The sequence below is a fragment of the Hypomesus nipponensis genome, chromosome 15 (assembly GCF_054491055.1).
Source record: "Hypomesus nipponensis isolate SF chromosome 15, ASM5449105v1, whole genome shotgun sequence".
Classification (NCBI taxonomy): domain Eukaryota; kingdom Metazoa; phylum Chordata; class Actinopteri; order Osmeriformes; family Osmeridae; genus Hypomesus; species Hypomesus nipponensis.
Genome location: NC_140375.1, coordinates 3,544,030 through 3,556,262, shown reverse-complemented (window position 1 = coordinate 3,556,262; position 12,233 = coordinate 3,544,030). Strand labels below are relative to the sequence as shown.

The window sequence follows — 12,233 nt, the reverse complement described above, 5'->3', positions numbered from 1 at the left end:
GTGCTGGTCGATTTCACAGTAGATAAAACTACTCTGGAAATACCAACAGGAACTTGTCCATTTTGTGTTCCTCATAATCCGCATCCTTTTATAAATGTAACCAAGTAAATATAAATGATATTGTAGCACATTGTTTTTGTTTTATGTGAAAAATAAACCATCATAACTAGACAAAAAATACCAAAGTTCTGGATCTCACAAGATTGTTTCAAGGCAATAAGTGCAGACCAACTATTTTTTGCTTTTTGTGGAGAACACATTTATTCTTTTAATATTTTAAATTTCAAAAACAAAAATAGGTGGTACATATCTGTAAAAAGTATTAAGACTACAACAATATAAACACAATATCCATACAGTTGCTACTGTAGCCATTTCTCCATAATGTCTTCATGCCCCTTTACTTTAATTTACGTACAAACCACATGTTTTTCATAGTTTGAACAGACTCCATTGGCAAAGTAAAAAAGCTTGACCCTCACAATTTCCCAGTATCTGGTTTTAAACAGTGACATTTTGGAAACCCTTGTAAGATGGTGGAGCTGACTTGACAGACAACAGGACCTGCGCAGGCAGTCGTCAACCTCTTCCTCACTCTGTCCAGCGATGTCCACAGTGAGGGGCGGTGCAGACGTAGTACAGCCTCATGGCATCCTGTAGGGTAAAGGATCATCCATTACACTCAAACAATTTATCAATCACTATCATTTCAGTAGCCAGTTTAAACTACATTAACTTAAAGAATCCTTAACAACATACCTCAGCCTTCATACTGTGGGACTGGAAGAACACTGCCTCCTTGTGGCCACACCTGATAACAATAGAGCAAAGGACATCAGTGAGGTTTTAGTTGTATTCTTGACATGAGCGCTTTTTTCTTCTTTTCTTAACTGTTGTTGGCAATGTATTTAAACCAAACGATCAAGTGTGTGTGTATTATGAGAAATGCCTACTTTGGACATGGGTGATCTTCTGTCCGTGGTAGTGTTGGATCCTGGGATACATCTGCAATGATTTGTGTCAGCTCACTACAGAGAGAGAGAGAGAGAGCAGGAGAGAGAGAGATCAGCTACCTAACCAGGATAGTCAGCCACGTGTCTAATATAGACCAGAATTAGGGTGACCAGGCATCCCGCTTTATGCAGGGATTGCAGAGCATATTGTTCCCTTATCCTGCGTCCCACATTTTGAGACGACGTCCCGCATTTTGATTGACTTTTCGAAAGTCAAACCACTGCCGGACAGACGCTATTCTAAAACCAGGCTTTCGTCCAATGGCTGTGAAGAAAGCAGCTAAGGCCGTCATCACTGGGCTGTGTTTGATGTCAATCAAACTGTGCACAGTCAAGCGCAGGTGGACCTGTCACAGTCTTTGCTGCTTACGCTCCACCCAACGGGGAACATTGCAGCTAAGCAGAAATGCACCAACAACAAATACTGGGAGCAGAGTTACACAAAAACAAAATAACTGGGTGAAGCTGACACAAAGGAAATACGATGTAATCTGCTGTAAGGAAGGATAGACAAATGTGTATAAATACTTTCAATGCATAGGAAAAGCTCCTTCGTCTGAACATTTACTATCTAATTGCTTTTCTTGAAAGTTTCATTCAAATCAAATATATGTGCTTTGTCCTATAACTGGCCTAGTCTAGTGTGCTACTGAACCAACCAGAGGGCAAAGCATAGATGGCATGAGCTAAGGGGGAGAATAAAACCTGTCTATCATCATTGGTAATGTGCCCCACATAAGCATACTCTTTTTCCCACATTTGTTTTTTGGGGATCTGGTAACCTTGAGCAGAATTAACCATATGGGGTCAATGTACTTACTCAACTTCGTGTGTGATCTTGTTGACATAGATACAGCTGTTGTCTGCCTCTTGTTGGTAGTCACAATTTCTGCACTGACCATTGAGATGTACAAACACGGAATCAGTAAATGAAGCAAGCTAGGCTACAGAACAAATACAAACACAATATGGGATACATTGATACAGAGTATGTAGTGTACATTTATAACGTGACTACTTTTAAGTGATGACGTGACGGTGGGGACTTACTGCGTACAGTAGGATACGATTTTCCTTGTCTTCTTTGGGATACAACATGTTATTACTGAAAAAGATGCCACAATATTTGATTAAAGCCATTGTTAGATGCTGGTTAGCTAACAGTAGATACATGTCCCGTAGCAATCTAGATGTGATGCAGCCCAAAGTCAAGCAAGTAAGTCTTGCAAACCAGGCTTTAACTGAGAAGAAGGGTTGAAGTCAGACGAGCTAGTCAACATATGGTTTATATTAAGACTTAACGCTACTCATTCCAGAGTCAGGCTAACTAGCTAGCTAAGACAATAAAACTCCCTATATTTGCTAGCCCATCAGATCAGCACCACACATCATGATCATTCAATCACTTCCTGGCCATGCGTTCTTACCATTCCTGACAAAACCGGATTCCAACGAATCCTGGTTCGTGTGTGCCACCCTCTATATCCATGTGAAATATACAGAAATAGACGAAAGGCTGATCACACAGCAACTAGTAACTTCAAGCTGGCTTCTGATGTCGTTATTACTCCGTGCAAAATCCCGGTAAAAACATACAATGTACGCATGCGCAGCAAGGCAATAAGAGACCAGTTTGCAGCACTGCGCCCCTAGTTGTGGAGGACTGAAAAGCACCCAGCAAATTCACATACCGTACTGGTATTGCTATTGCAATACAAAAATACATCGACTGAATTCAGAACACTTTATTGACAGTAATTACATGGGGAAAAGTCACTTGATAATGTACACAGTGTGTGGATGGTATAATATCTGATCAGACACTGCACAACGAACAAAGGTGCACTAACCTAAACGAAATCCAACAAAAACAGTGTCATTGTCGACACTTGCAAATATGTCATTCCTACAGGGTCCCCACAGGTTGACCCAAACCTTGTCTCCTGGAAGGAGCTGCATCACACTGCTGATACTAGCCATCTGGCTGAGCTTGTCTGGGAGAGTGCTGTGGTACATAGACACAACACTCTTTCCATTTCGAAAGATGCCACACTGAGCCTTGCCGTAAGTAGACATGTGAGCAGCGAAGTGGTAGAAGCCCGGCTGAGGGCAGGTGAACATGCCAGTGTCAGGACTGTAACCTCCTCCTTTGTTGATTAGTACATCAGTAAACCTCAGGACCCCCTCGTGCTTTGGATAGCTGTGGTGGACTTGTAGTTTGGCTGTAAACGCAACGACTGTGTCTATGGTGGAAAAATGTACAGAAAGAAGTGTCAAGAATAAAAAGAGTTAAATTGGGTCCCATTTCTTTACATGTTTGTGTAATGTCAATTAGTATTTTATAGACTTTGGATAGAGATGAAGCTTGAATGTACTTTGACTGGTTATATCAGTAATGTCCTCTTCAGGTTTAGGTTTGATTGGAGTAGGTTCTGATGTCAAAAATAGTTGAAAGATTGGTGTTATTCATGTGGTAAACATTACACATAGCTGCCAGCAGATGTTGTGTTCTGACAGGACTGTTCCATTCAGCATGCACGTTCTGTCCAGCTGAGTGTCTGTGCAACAATACTCCAGTTTTGTAATAAATATAATTCTAATAAGCAAACCACAAACATAACAATATAATCCCTGTTTCAAAGACATAAAGAGTTAGTGTTCCATGGGAAAATTGTATACTTTTTTTGGAACAGAAAGGCAGTGAAAGCAACAAAGACCACAGACCACAGCCTTGCATGGACTGCACTACCATGGGTAACTATTAAAGTTTGTAGAACTTGTGACTACATCCATTTCAATGTAAATAATAAAGTCAATACTGGTGTGGGGGTTATTACTTGGTTTGCAGGCGCTTCCACTGTCTCCCCGACCAGGCTCACAATCCATGACTTCTGAAACCACAGCCAGCAGTTGGTAGACCTCTGGAATAGACCAAACCAGTACACACTGAGCCTCCTTTTACTGGAAGTGATAACAAATCAGGTGAAATTGATAGTTGAAAATGAAGTAGGAGATCACATCAAGTGTTTACCTGTGGATTTCGTGCAGATGAGTCTGCGTGCTGTGAAAAGTCCTGATAGTCTTATGTGAGGAGAGAAAGACAGAGAAAGACAGGCATAGCTGGTTTTTCAGGTTTAAATACTTTGCATAGGCAACTAATACATAGGTACAGTGATCTGGAGAAGGCTGAAGACGTCTGATACATTGGTTTGTTCAGGCATGCTAAAGATGTTAATGTTCAAGTTTAAGTTATGAATTGTGTCTCAGGGTGACATATTTAAGGTTATATTGAGTTTGCACGTGCCTTTATCTATATGCCGGTTTTTAATCTCATACAAAACCATGGTAATCATCATGTTACACAATCAACACAAGAAGGTTTTTTTGGACATAACAATGCAGAAGTAGTGGTTCTGTAGTTGCTACATCACAGCGATTTGGCAAGAGTTGGAATGATTTAGAAATGTCCAGGGCTAGCTCATCACACTCACTGGTGTGCATAGTCGACTCAGCAGGCATTGTGTCCCCACAAACCATGTGGGTCATTGAAAAAGTGAACATGAACAATTGCAAAATGTTAAAACGTGAGATGTTACATTCCTTCCCCAGTGAAATCTACGTCAATGGCCTAGTGTGGGAAATACAGCGTTGTGACTGATGCTGACTGTGTGGACAGGGCCGGCCTGTTACGGCTATTTATATCCCTAGCCCATCCCTGAGCCCTTGATCCCAGGGCTAATTCCCAGCATTGTCCAAATCCGCATAAAGGAGATAGAGAGAGAGAGAGAGAGAGAGAGAGAGAGAGAGAGAGAGAGAGAGAGAGAGAGAGAGAGAGAGAGAGAGAGAGAGAGAGAGAAGGAAAGCTTTGAAACACTGTATAACTTGAATATTCGTGTCAGTAAAGCACAGTGAATGAATTAGACATTCATGCCAATAAAACATTCAAATGTAATGGAGGCAAAATCTCATCCAATGGAGGAAAAATGTAGTTCCATGTTGTTACTTTTATAAGCAGCCATATCAGCAGCGCCGACAGCTCTTTAAACCAATTTTGGGCCACACCAAACCACTGACCCCACACCACGTTTGGTGTTTCATATTACCGCGATGCCAATCTGTGTGCCCACTTGGCGGAGCGACAGTCAAGCACTACTGACGTCACCCAGCTGGTCTCCGTAATCGAAAGGGACGCTAATCCTATCCTGCTCCACTCCAAATCTCCACTGAGAGGGAGAGAGGGGGGGGGGGGAGAGAGGGAGAGAGAGAGAGTAAGAGAGGGAGGGAGCGAGATAGAGAGAGACAGAGAGGGAGAAAGAGAGCGTAGATGGTAGTCCAGTAGACAGCTGGAGAAGCTTGAGACTAGTCATTGGACACACGTTCTATGTTTTTTTAGCTTCTTGGCTTCGACGCACAGGAAGACGGGAGAGTCTCACTGACCACAAGTACCAGAGCTCTCTTCGGACTTCCCAGGAGACCCAGAACCCCAGACTCTGGACCACGTACCCCCCACCCCCCTCACCCCCAGGCGTCGTCCTGGAGACCAACTGCCCCTCTGAGGTGGAGGCGGAGGGTGAGTGTTGTGGTAGCTGCATCCCTCCAGCGGCACCCTCGCTGCCTCCTCCACCCACAGTGGCACTGCCCTCTTTGGCCTGCGTGGAGTTCTGCCAGGATGGTGACATCAGCTTAACCACAGACAGGTAAGACCCTGCTCTCAGCATCATGTAAACAATGCATGTTTAGAAAAGTAAACGTGGGGATTGATTTAAGAGGATGGATGGGTAACATGACTGATGTAAAAGCAGGACATGTGTGGATATGTACTGGCGGAGGGTGAAAGTCCCAAGTCTCTCAACTGTAACAGTTTAGGAAATGTTTGTCAGATAAGGTCTATGCCCTGTCAACTCTGGCAACTAACACCCTGTCACATGGCCCGTTTCATGTCCCCAATCCTCCCAATGTCAGCATGAACTCACTGCAGCCTGTCACTGTGTTAGCCCTTTAATGGTGCTTCCAGGTTGTGTGGAACGTGCAGGGGGTTGAGAGGGATTACATGTTGGCTAAGCCAGTGAACTGACATCACAAGAGCTCAAACTTTTTTGGTCACAGGTGACACGCAAACAGCTTAAACCATGGGCTGTGTCTGTGTCAAAGTAATATGAATTGGGTCAAAACAACAACACCTGAAGTGCGACCATCACCAATGGCACATAACCCTTTTCATAAAACAACCAAGACCCTTTCTTGTACGATAACCCAGAATTGACTAAACTGCACCGGCCAGATGAGAGATCTCTTTCACTGTCTGCTACCTTAACTATTAAAGGATTGTCACAACACAACCTGTTTACAAGAGCTGCATCTGACATTTATGAGGAGCGTCTCTTCTATTCCCCAGGCGCAAGGAGCCTAGCAGAAGGTTAAGAGAGGATTCCGTTTTGACCTTTAGTCCCTTTTTAAATCCTTTTTCAGCCTTTCTGGTTAACTTAAACTGACTACATTAAAGGAAACAACTAAATCAAGCACAAATGCAGAGAGGAACTTCACAATAGCACATGATCATATTCCATGTTTTGGGTAACATCCAGCACTCAATCTTAACTTGGAATGACGAGAAGTCGGAGTCTTGCAATGTGCGGCAGATGGCACTTTGGAAAAGTAACTGTTTGGATAAGCAGGGTGGCTTATCATCTCAAGACATAACCCTTTAGGGCAGTTTGGACTATAAATGCCATAGCCACCCACTGCAAGTCAATCACGTAATGAAATATGAGGATGGCAAAGGATTTAATCCAGTTTGATATGATCAAACCCTCTCTGACTGCCATTCTAATCCGGGAGCTCACCCCGGAGTGTGTCTGCATATGCGTTTGTCTGTGTGTGGACACTCCAAGCAGACAGACAGACAGACTTCAAGTAGGCACCAATAGGAAACGGCTGAGTGTTCTTCCTGGAACAGGTGTGGACACCAGAGCGGTGGACGGAGCAGAGAGGGATGAGGGAGGCAGCAGGAGGAGAGGTGGGAAGGGAGGGTTAGAGGATGGGAACACCTGTCCCTGACAGCTGTGTGTTCGTCTAGACAGGCTGTCCTCCCCACCCCTGCTGGTCAGCATGGCACAGATTCAGAGAGTCGTGAGAAATTCGAACCCATCAATTGCGAAGTTCAAAGGCAGGGATACGGAAAGTCACTATACATACTCAAAAGGATTAGTTCTTCTTCATACATGGTGGGGCCTTCGCATCTCTGTGTGTCTGTGTATCATCAAATTATATTCAATACATATATTCAAAAGATTAAAACACAGCTATTTTAAATGTGCTACCTTGGAATGAGCTCATCTCCTCATGTCATGTGTTAATTGCATTATCCTTTATGTTTATGCTGAATACATCTCTCACTTTTCAGGGGAATGATTGGCCAGGATTCAAATATGGAGGACACTTCATTGCAGAATAAAGTGGACAGGATACCTTTTCAGGTAAGTTGATGTCTATCAGTCTATCCTATATTTTCACCATATTCACTCACTTCCTCTCACCCACCCCCATCCAAACGCACCCCTCACCTCTAACACCCCCACACACACCTGTCACACACCCCTCACCTCTAACACCCCCACACAGGCCTCTCGTCTCCTTTCCCCTAGATCTTCCCCGACCCAGTGGAGGTGATCCTGGAGCCTGAGGGCTCTCTCCACTGCCTGCACTTCGACCACGAGAAGGAGCGGCTGCCCTCCATCGTGGTGGATCCAGTCGACGTCAGTGAGGTGGAGAGTGGCGAGCTACGCTGGCCTCCGGTAGAACTGGACTTTGAGGAGGACGAGGACCTGTTCCTGGAGCAGTGCATCCCCCCGGCCAACATTGCTGACTGGGGGGAGGAAGAGGAGGAAGAGGAGACCTCCGTTATTTTCAACAACCAGCAAAACATGTCCCTCATAGGTAGGTGCTGTGTGTGTGCGTGAGTCTGCTTGTGTGTTCGTACTCTTTCACAGTTCATCTGGCATTAGAAGAAAATGGTCTTCACTTTAGTTATCGATTGTGGTCAATTTGTGACATATCCTTTCATATTTCTGACAGACCTTCAATCCGATGCATATACAGACGACACCCCTACTCTACCACCTGACAGTGCACCTGCATTAGGCCACTAGGCCACTCCTAGTATCGAACCCCCGCTTTTATCTTGTGGAAACTTTGCACCAGGATACAAGAGATCAATGGGCAACAGATCCCTGGACGTAATGGACTAACAGATGTTTGTGTAACACATAAACCAGATTGTAGCCATGTGGAGTTGAAGAGTGGTGTTAGTATTCTATGCAATGGATAATTGATATGTCTTACTTTTAGCATACATAGAAATATCTGTCATTCAGACAATGCACACATTGTGTAACTGTGAAATAATGTTAAAGTTCTGAGTCATTTACCCACTTTTACAAGCACAACAACTCTGTCTGAAACTGTTGCTCTGATCTTACTTACATTCTATTGATTCTGTTGACTTATTTATGTCAATTATTATCATTCCTACACTGCATCTACAGTCGGAAATACAGCACAGACCTCAATTTTACAGAGATTAGCTGGAATAACTAATAATTTAAAGGGATATATCATCCATAGGTTAGCTATTTATAATGTTACTATGATGTTTAGAAACAAATGCTACCAACAGGTTTGCCCTGTAATTTACTTGTGCATATGAGTGGCAAATACAAAGCATTGTTTTTGTTCCAAACCCACAATAATCAAAGAGCATTAAACTTGGGAAGTTTGTACACAAAAAAGAGTGAAAACTTCTTCTTAGAATGGAAGAAAAAATACAAAACGCAATTGGTCTCCTGGACATGAGTCACGTTCTGAGGAAGTGTTTTGTGATGTGATCTTGCAAAATGTATAAGAGAAGAAATCTACTTTTGGAACAGTTCCCCTGTAGCCTTCTGAGCTGTCGCATCAACATCAGTCAAGAGTGAATTAAAGGTAAGGTAAATATAGAAAATACACAGTACAATAATAGACCACGTCTTTCTAGTCTATTATGCGAGCTGTTCTTGACAGTTTTAATTAAGAAATTTGATTCAGTAAATTGGACACATTTCATAACTAGTGGATGCAAGAACATTGAAGGAGAAATGAATTGTGCCTCTCTATGATAGTGGATTTTGACTCCCTATGCTTGTGGGTTTGTATGATTCTGAAGTCTGCTTGATACAAGTGCTGCTTGATGACCTGCAATCTCAATGACTGTAAAGAACTTTGACAAAGCGCATTGCAGATAACATTTTGTTGAATACTTTGATTGAATTATTAACTAGCATTTGTGTGCTAAATGTTCATATATTATTAAAAAAAGACCATAATAATAATAATGATAATATTTCTCTTCTATCCAGACCCCTTCAGCCATGAGTCTCGATCAAGACATCTTTGAAGGAATTGACTTTGATTCTTTTTTCACGGATGAGGAACGCATACAACTCAACTTCTCCAAAAAAATACCAGTCCCCGAAATCTCGAACTCTGCTCTCGAAGTGCGCCATGTGGCATTGCTCGTCTTCTTTGGTCTGGTCTGCCTTCTGGGTGTCCCTGGCAATGCCTTGGTGGTGTGGGTGACGGGCTTCAAAATGCCGCGCACCGTCACTTCTCTCTGGTTCCTCAACCTGGCCCTGGCTGACCTGCTTTGCTGCCTATCTCTACCCCTGCTTATGGTGCCCATCGCCCAGGACCAGAACTGGCCTTATGGTGCCACAGCCTGCACCCTGCTCAAGAGCTTCATCTACCTGGTCTTGTACTGTAGTGTGCTACTCCTGGTGCTTATCAGTGTCGACCGCTGGCTGATGGTATCCCGGCCAGTGTGGTGCCAGAATTGGAGGAGGCCTCGCCAGGCTATCTTGGCATGTGCGGCAGTCTGGTTGCTGGCTTTACTAGCCACCATCCCCCAACTTGTTTATGTGAAACTGAGGGAAATAAGCCAATCGAAGGCCCTGTGCGTGGAGGTGTATGGCTTGACCAGCGGCTGGGTAGTCATGTCCTTCCGCTTCCTGGCGGCGTTCCTCCTGCCGTTCCTGGTCATCGTAGGGTGCCACTGGGTGGTGTACAGCAGGGCGCGCTCAGGGTCGTCGAAAGCCACGAGCGAACGCAGCCGGCGCACACTGAAGGTCATCGCCGCCGTGGTGCTCAGTTTCTTCCTCTGTTGGCTCCCACTGCACCTGATGGACTTTGTGATACTGGCCACGCCCCGAACCTCACCGCACAGCGCAAACGTGCACGTGCTACATTCCGTGGCACTGTGCCTGGCGTATCTCAACAGCTGCCTGAACCCACTGCTGTACGTGTGCCTGGGCAGGGGCTTCAAGCGGAGCATGAACCGCTCCCTGCGCGGCTTGTTCCAAGTCATTGGCGAGGAGTCGACAGTAACCAGAGCAGACACCTCCAGGTCCACCTCCAGATCCAACATTCTGGAAAGCCAGGCTGTGGTCAGGGTGTGATTTCTGTATCTTAACCCTTGTGCTGCCTTTGGGCCACTTTACCCAATACAAAAACAAAGTCAATCGTTTTCTTTTAACCTTCGCGTTGTGCTGTGAGTGAAGGGTCACAATGAACCGAAGGATTACACAGAGTTAAACCATGTTGTCCTCTTGCCTAATATTGCAAAAGCTAGCACTACTTTTGAAAGGATCCTGTTACATTTGTCAACATCTCGTGCCCACAAGATTTTGATACAAATGATTTCTTGCTTAGATTGAACATATCATGTAGCTTAAGTAATATAGTTAATAACACTTCCTAAAATAATATTTTTGTATGCTCTGAATGCATTTTGAATAAATAAATTATACAAACTTTCAGTTTTTGTAGCAAGATTACTTCCTAAATTGACTCAATTAAACCTAACCACAAAGTATATTATTGACATTAGACATTTTCACTCATGGATATGAGAAATATATTTATGTACAGTGTCACTGAGCAGTAATAGCATTAGTCCCAATCTGTTAACAATGTATGGCCTTGAATGGGTAAACTCCTCATGAAGGCTTTGCTACTCCTGTGTGTGGGAGACATAACAAAACCTTCCTATTGCTAAAACACACATCCACCACTATTGTGTTGACCCCTATTTCATGACTTCCTTTTTCCTTTTGTGAATCTGCAACAGGTTGCTGACTTGCTTTCATATATTATCTGACAGATTTTTGTCAATTGTTATTATTTGTAAACATCCCACCTCCACTTTGAGGAGGTCAGGGCAGGTATAACTAATCAGTTCATGGAACATTGTATGATGTTACTTTTGCAGTGTGATATAAATGTTTCTGATAAAAATACTATGAATGGCACCACTGCCCTGTCGCAATGCAATGAATGTTGAATACAAAGGATAGTTGTAGTTACAAAGCCACAATAACAACAATAGAATATTAAATAAAGTAGTTGGGATCGATATCTGAAGGTGGACTGTAATCTCTCACTGCTTAATATTTAAGGTGGACAGGCATCGCCCACTGCTCTATAGTAAATTTTGTCAAGGACGTTTTTTTCTGAAAACATTTGAATTTGTTGGTGCTGTCAATTCTTCCAAATATTTCCTGAAACTAACCCGTGTCACCCCAGGCCAGTTCCTGAATACGCCCCTAACTTTATTCAAAGTTACTTTATCAGGCCATCATTCAACTACCTACACAACACAGCTGATTGTAAACATAAACGAAAGTGTTTTATTATTATTATTTTTTACAAACGAAAGTTAATTTTACATCAGGGGTTTTCAACCGGGGGTCCGCGGCCCCCTGGTGGTCCGCGGCGACATTGCAGGGGGTATGCGACACGAGCCTATCAGTCCACCATAGATTTTATTTTATTTTATAAATTTGCTTTGATATTTCAACACATTTTTTGGTTACTCTTGAATATCGTGAAACATATCTAAAATAAGAAAAATATGTCTAAAATAATATAAACGTGATGAAACCGGCTTGGGGCTAGAACAACAACTACTAGTACAACTACAAACTGCAATTTAATTTAATAATAATTTAATAGCTTTCAATTCTTAAGTACTGAAAATCAACCGTTTTTTTTTTTTACACATATTTTTCAGATTCAATGTATATTGTTTGAGGTTTTTAAGTATATATATCTAGATTTGTTTGAGGTTTTTAAATTAAAGCTACATGGAAAAACAAATGTTAAAACTTCCACGCACCACACGCGCAGGCA

General features: G+C 43.0%; 4 protein-coding genes across 4 annotated transcripts; 2 read left to right on the top strand and 2 right to left on the bottom strand.

Annotated features, from left to right (window-relative positions):
* Window positions 1-234: 234 nt before the first annotated feature.
* polr2i (RNA polymerase II subunit I) lies at window positions 235-2,606 on the bottom strand. Its single transcript, XM_084674297.1, has 6 exons — window positions 2,441-2,606; window positions 2,064-2,118; window positions 1,834-1,907; window positions 954-1,028; window positions 760-811; window positions 235-654 (listed from the first exon to the last, which is right to left on the bottom strand). The coding sequence occupies exons 1-6, from the start codon at window positions 2,500-2,502 to the stop codon at window positions 592-594; spliced, it is 381 nt and encodes a 126-aa protein (XP_084530423.1). The 5' UTR covers window positions 2,503-2,606; the 3' UTR covers window positions 235-591.
* A 137-nt stretch (window positions 2,607-2,743) lies between these two features.
* LOC146257049 (adiponectin-like) lies at window positions 2,744-4,094 on the bottom strand. Its single transcript, XM_084674296.1, has 4 exons — window positions 4,045-4,094; window positions 3,851-3,934; window positions 3,389-3,445; window positions 2,744-3,256 (listed from the first exon to the last, which is right to left on the bottom strand). Exons 2-4 carry the CDS (start codon window positions 3,897-3,899, stop codon window positions 2,859-2,861), a joined length of 504 nt encoding a protein of 167 aa, XP_084530422.1. The 5' UTR covers window positions 3,900-3,934; window positions 4,045-4,094; the 3' UTR covers window positions 2,744-2,858.
* A 1,221-nt stretch (window positions 4,095-5,315) lies between these two features.
* lbhl (LBH regulator of WNT signaling pathway, like) lies at window positions 5,316-8,776 on the top strand. The gene is made up of 4 exons (XM_084674944.1): window positions 5,316-5,710; window positions 7,417-7,489; window positions 7,658-7,949; window positions 8,088-8,776. The coding sequence occupies exons 2-4, from the start codon at window positions 7,421-7,423 to the stop codon at window positions 8,159-8,161; spliced, it is 435 nt and encodes a 144-aa protein (XP_084531070.1). The 5' UTR covers window positions 5,316-5,710; window positions 7,417-7,420; the 3' UTR covers window positions 8,162-8,776.
* Window positions 8,777-8,938: 162 nt separating this feature from the next.
* c5ar1 (complement C5a receptor 1) lies at window positions 8,939-11,459 on the top strand. The gene is made up of 2 exons (XM_084674497.1): window positions 8,939-8,993; window positions 9,407-11,459. The coding sequence occupies exon 2, from the start codon at window positions 9,419-9,421 to the stop codon at window positions 10,499-10,501; it is 1,083 nt and encodes a 360-aa protein (XP_084530623.1). The 5' UTR covers window positions 8,939-8,993; window positions 9,407-9,418; the 3' UTR covers window positions 10,502-11,459.
* The last annotated feature ends 774 nt before the right edge of the window (window positions 11,460-12,233 follow it).

Coding starts and splice junctions, on each gene's coding strand:
- c5ar1 (XM_084674497.1), top strand. CDS start 9,419: ATGAGTCTCGATCAAGACATCTTTGAAGGAATTGACTTTGATTCTTTT.
- polr2i (XM_084674297.1), bottom strand. CDS start 2,502: ATGGATATAGAGGGTGGCACACACGAACCAGGATTCGTTGGAATCCGG. Junction 2,119..2,440: donor ATCCGGTTTTGTCAGGAATG/GTAAGAACGCAT, acceptor CATCTTTTTCAG/TAATAACATGTTGTATCCCA. Junction 812..953: donor GAAGATCACCCATGTCCAAA/GTAGGCATTTCT, acceptor TATTGTTATCAG/GTGTGGCCACAAGGAGGCAG.
- lbhl (XM_084674944.1), top strand. CDS start 7,421: ATGATTGGCCAGGATTCAAATATGGAGGACACTTCATTGCAGAATAAA. Junction 7,490..7,657: donor TGGACAGGATACCTTTTCAG/GTAAGTTGATGT, acceptor CCTTTCCCCTAG/ATCTTCCCCGACCCAGTGGA. Junction 7,950..8,087: donor GCAAAACATGTCCCTCATAG/GTAGGTGCTGTG, acceptor TATTTCTGACAG/ACCTTCAATCCGATGCATAT.
- LOC146257049 (XM_084674296.1), bottom strand. CDS start 3,899: ATGGATTGTGAGCCTGGTCGGGGAGACAGTGGAAGCGCCTGCAAACCA. Junction 3,446..3,850: donor TGGAAGCGCCTGCAAACCAA/GTAATAACCCCC, acceptor TTTTGACATCAG/AACCTACTCCAATCAAACCT. Junction 3,257..3,388: donor TACTGATATAACCAGTCAAA/GTACATTCAAGC, acceptor TTTCCACCATAG/ACACAGTCGTTGCGTTTACA.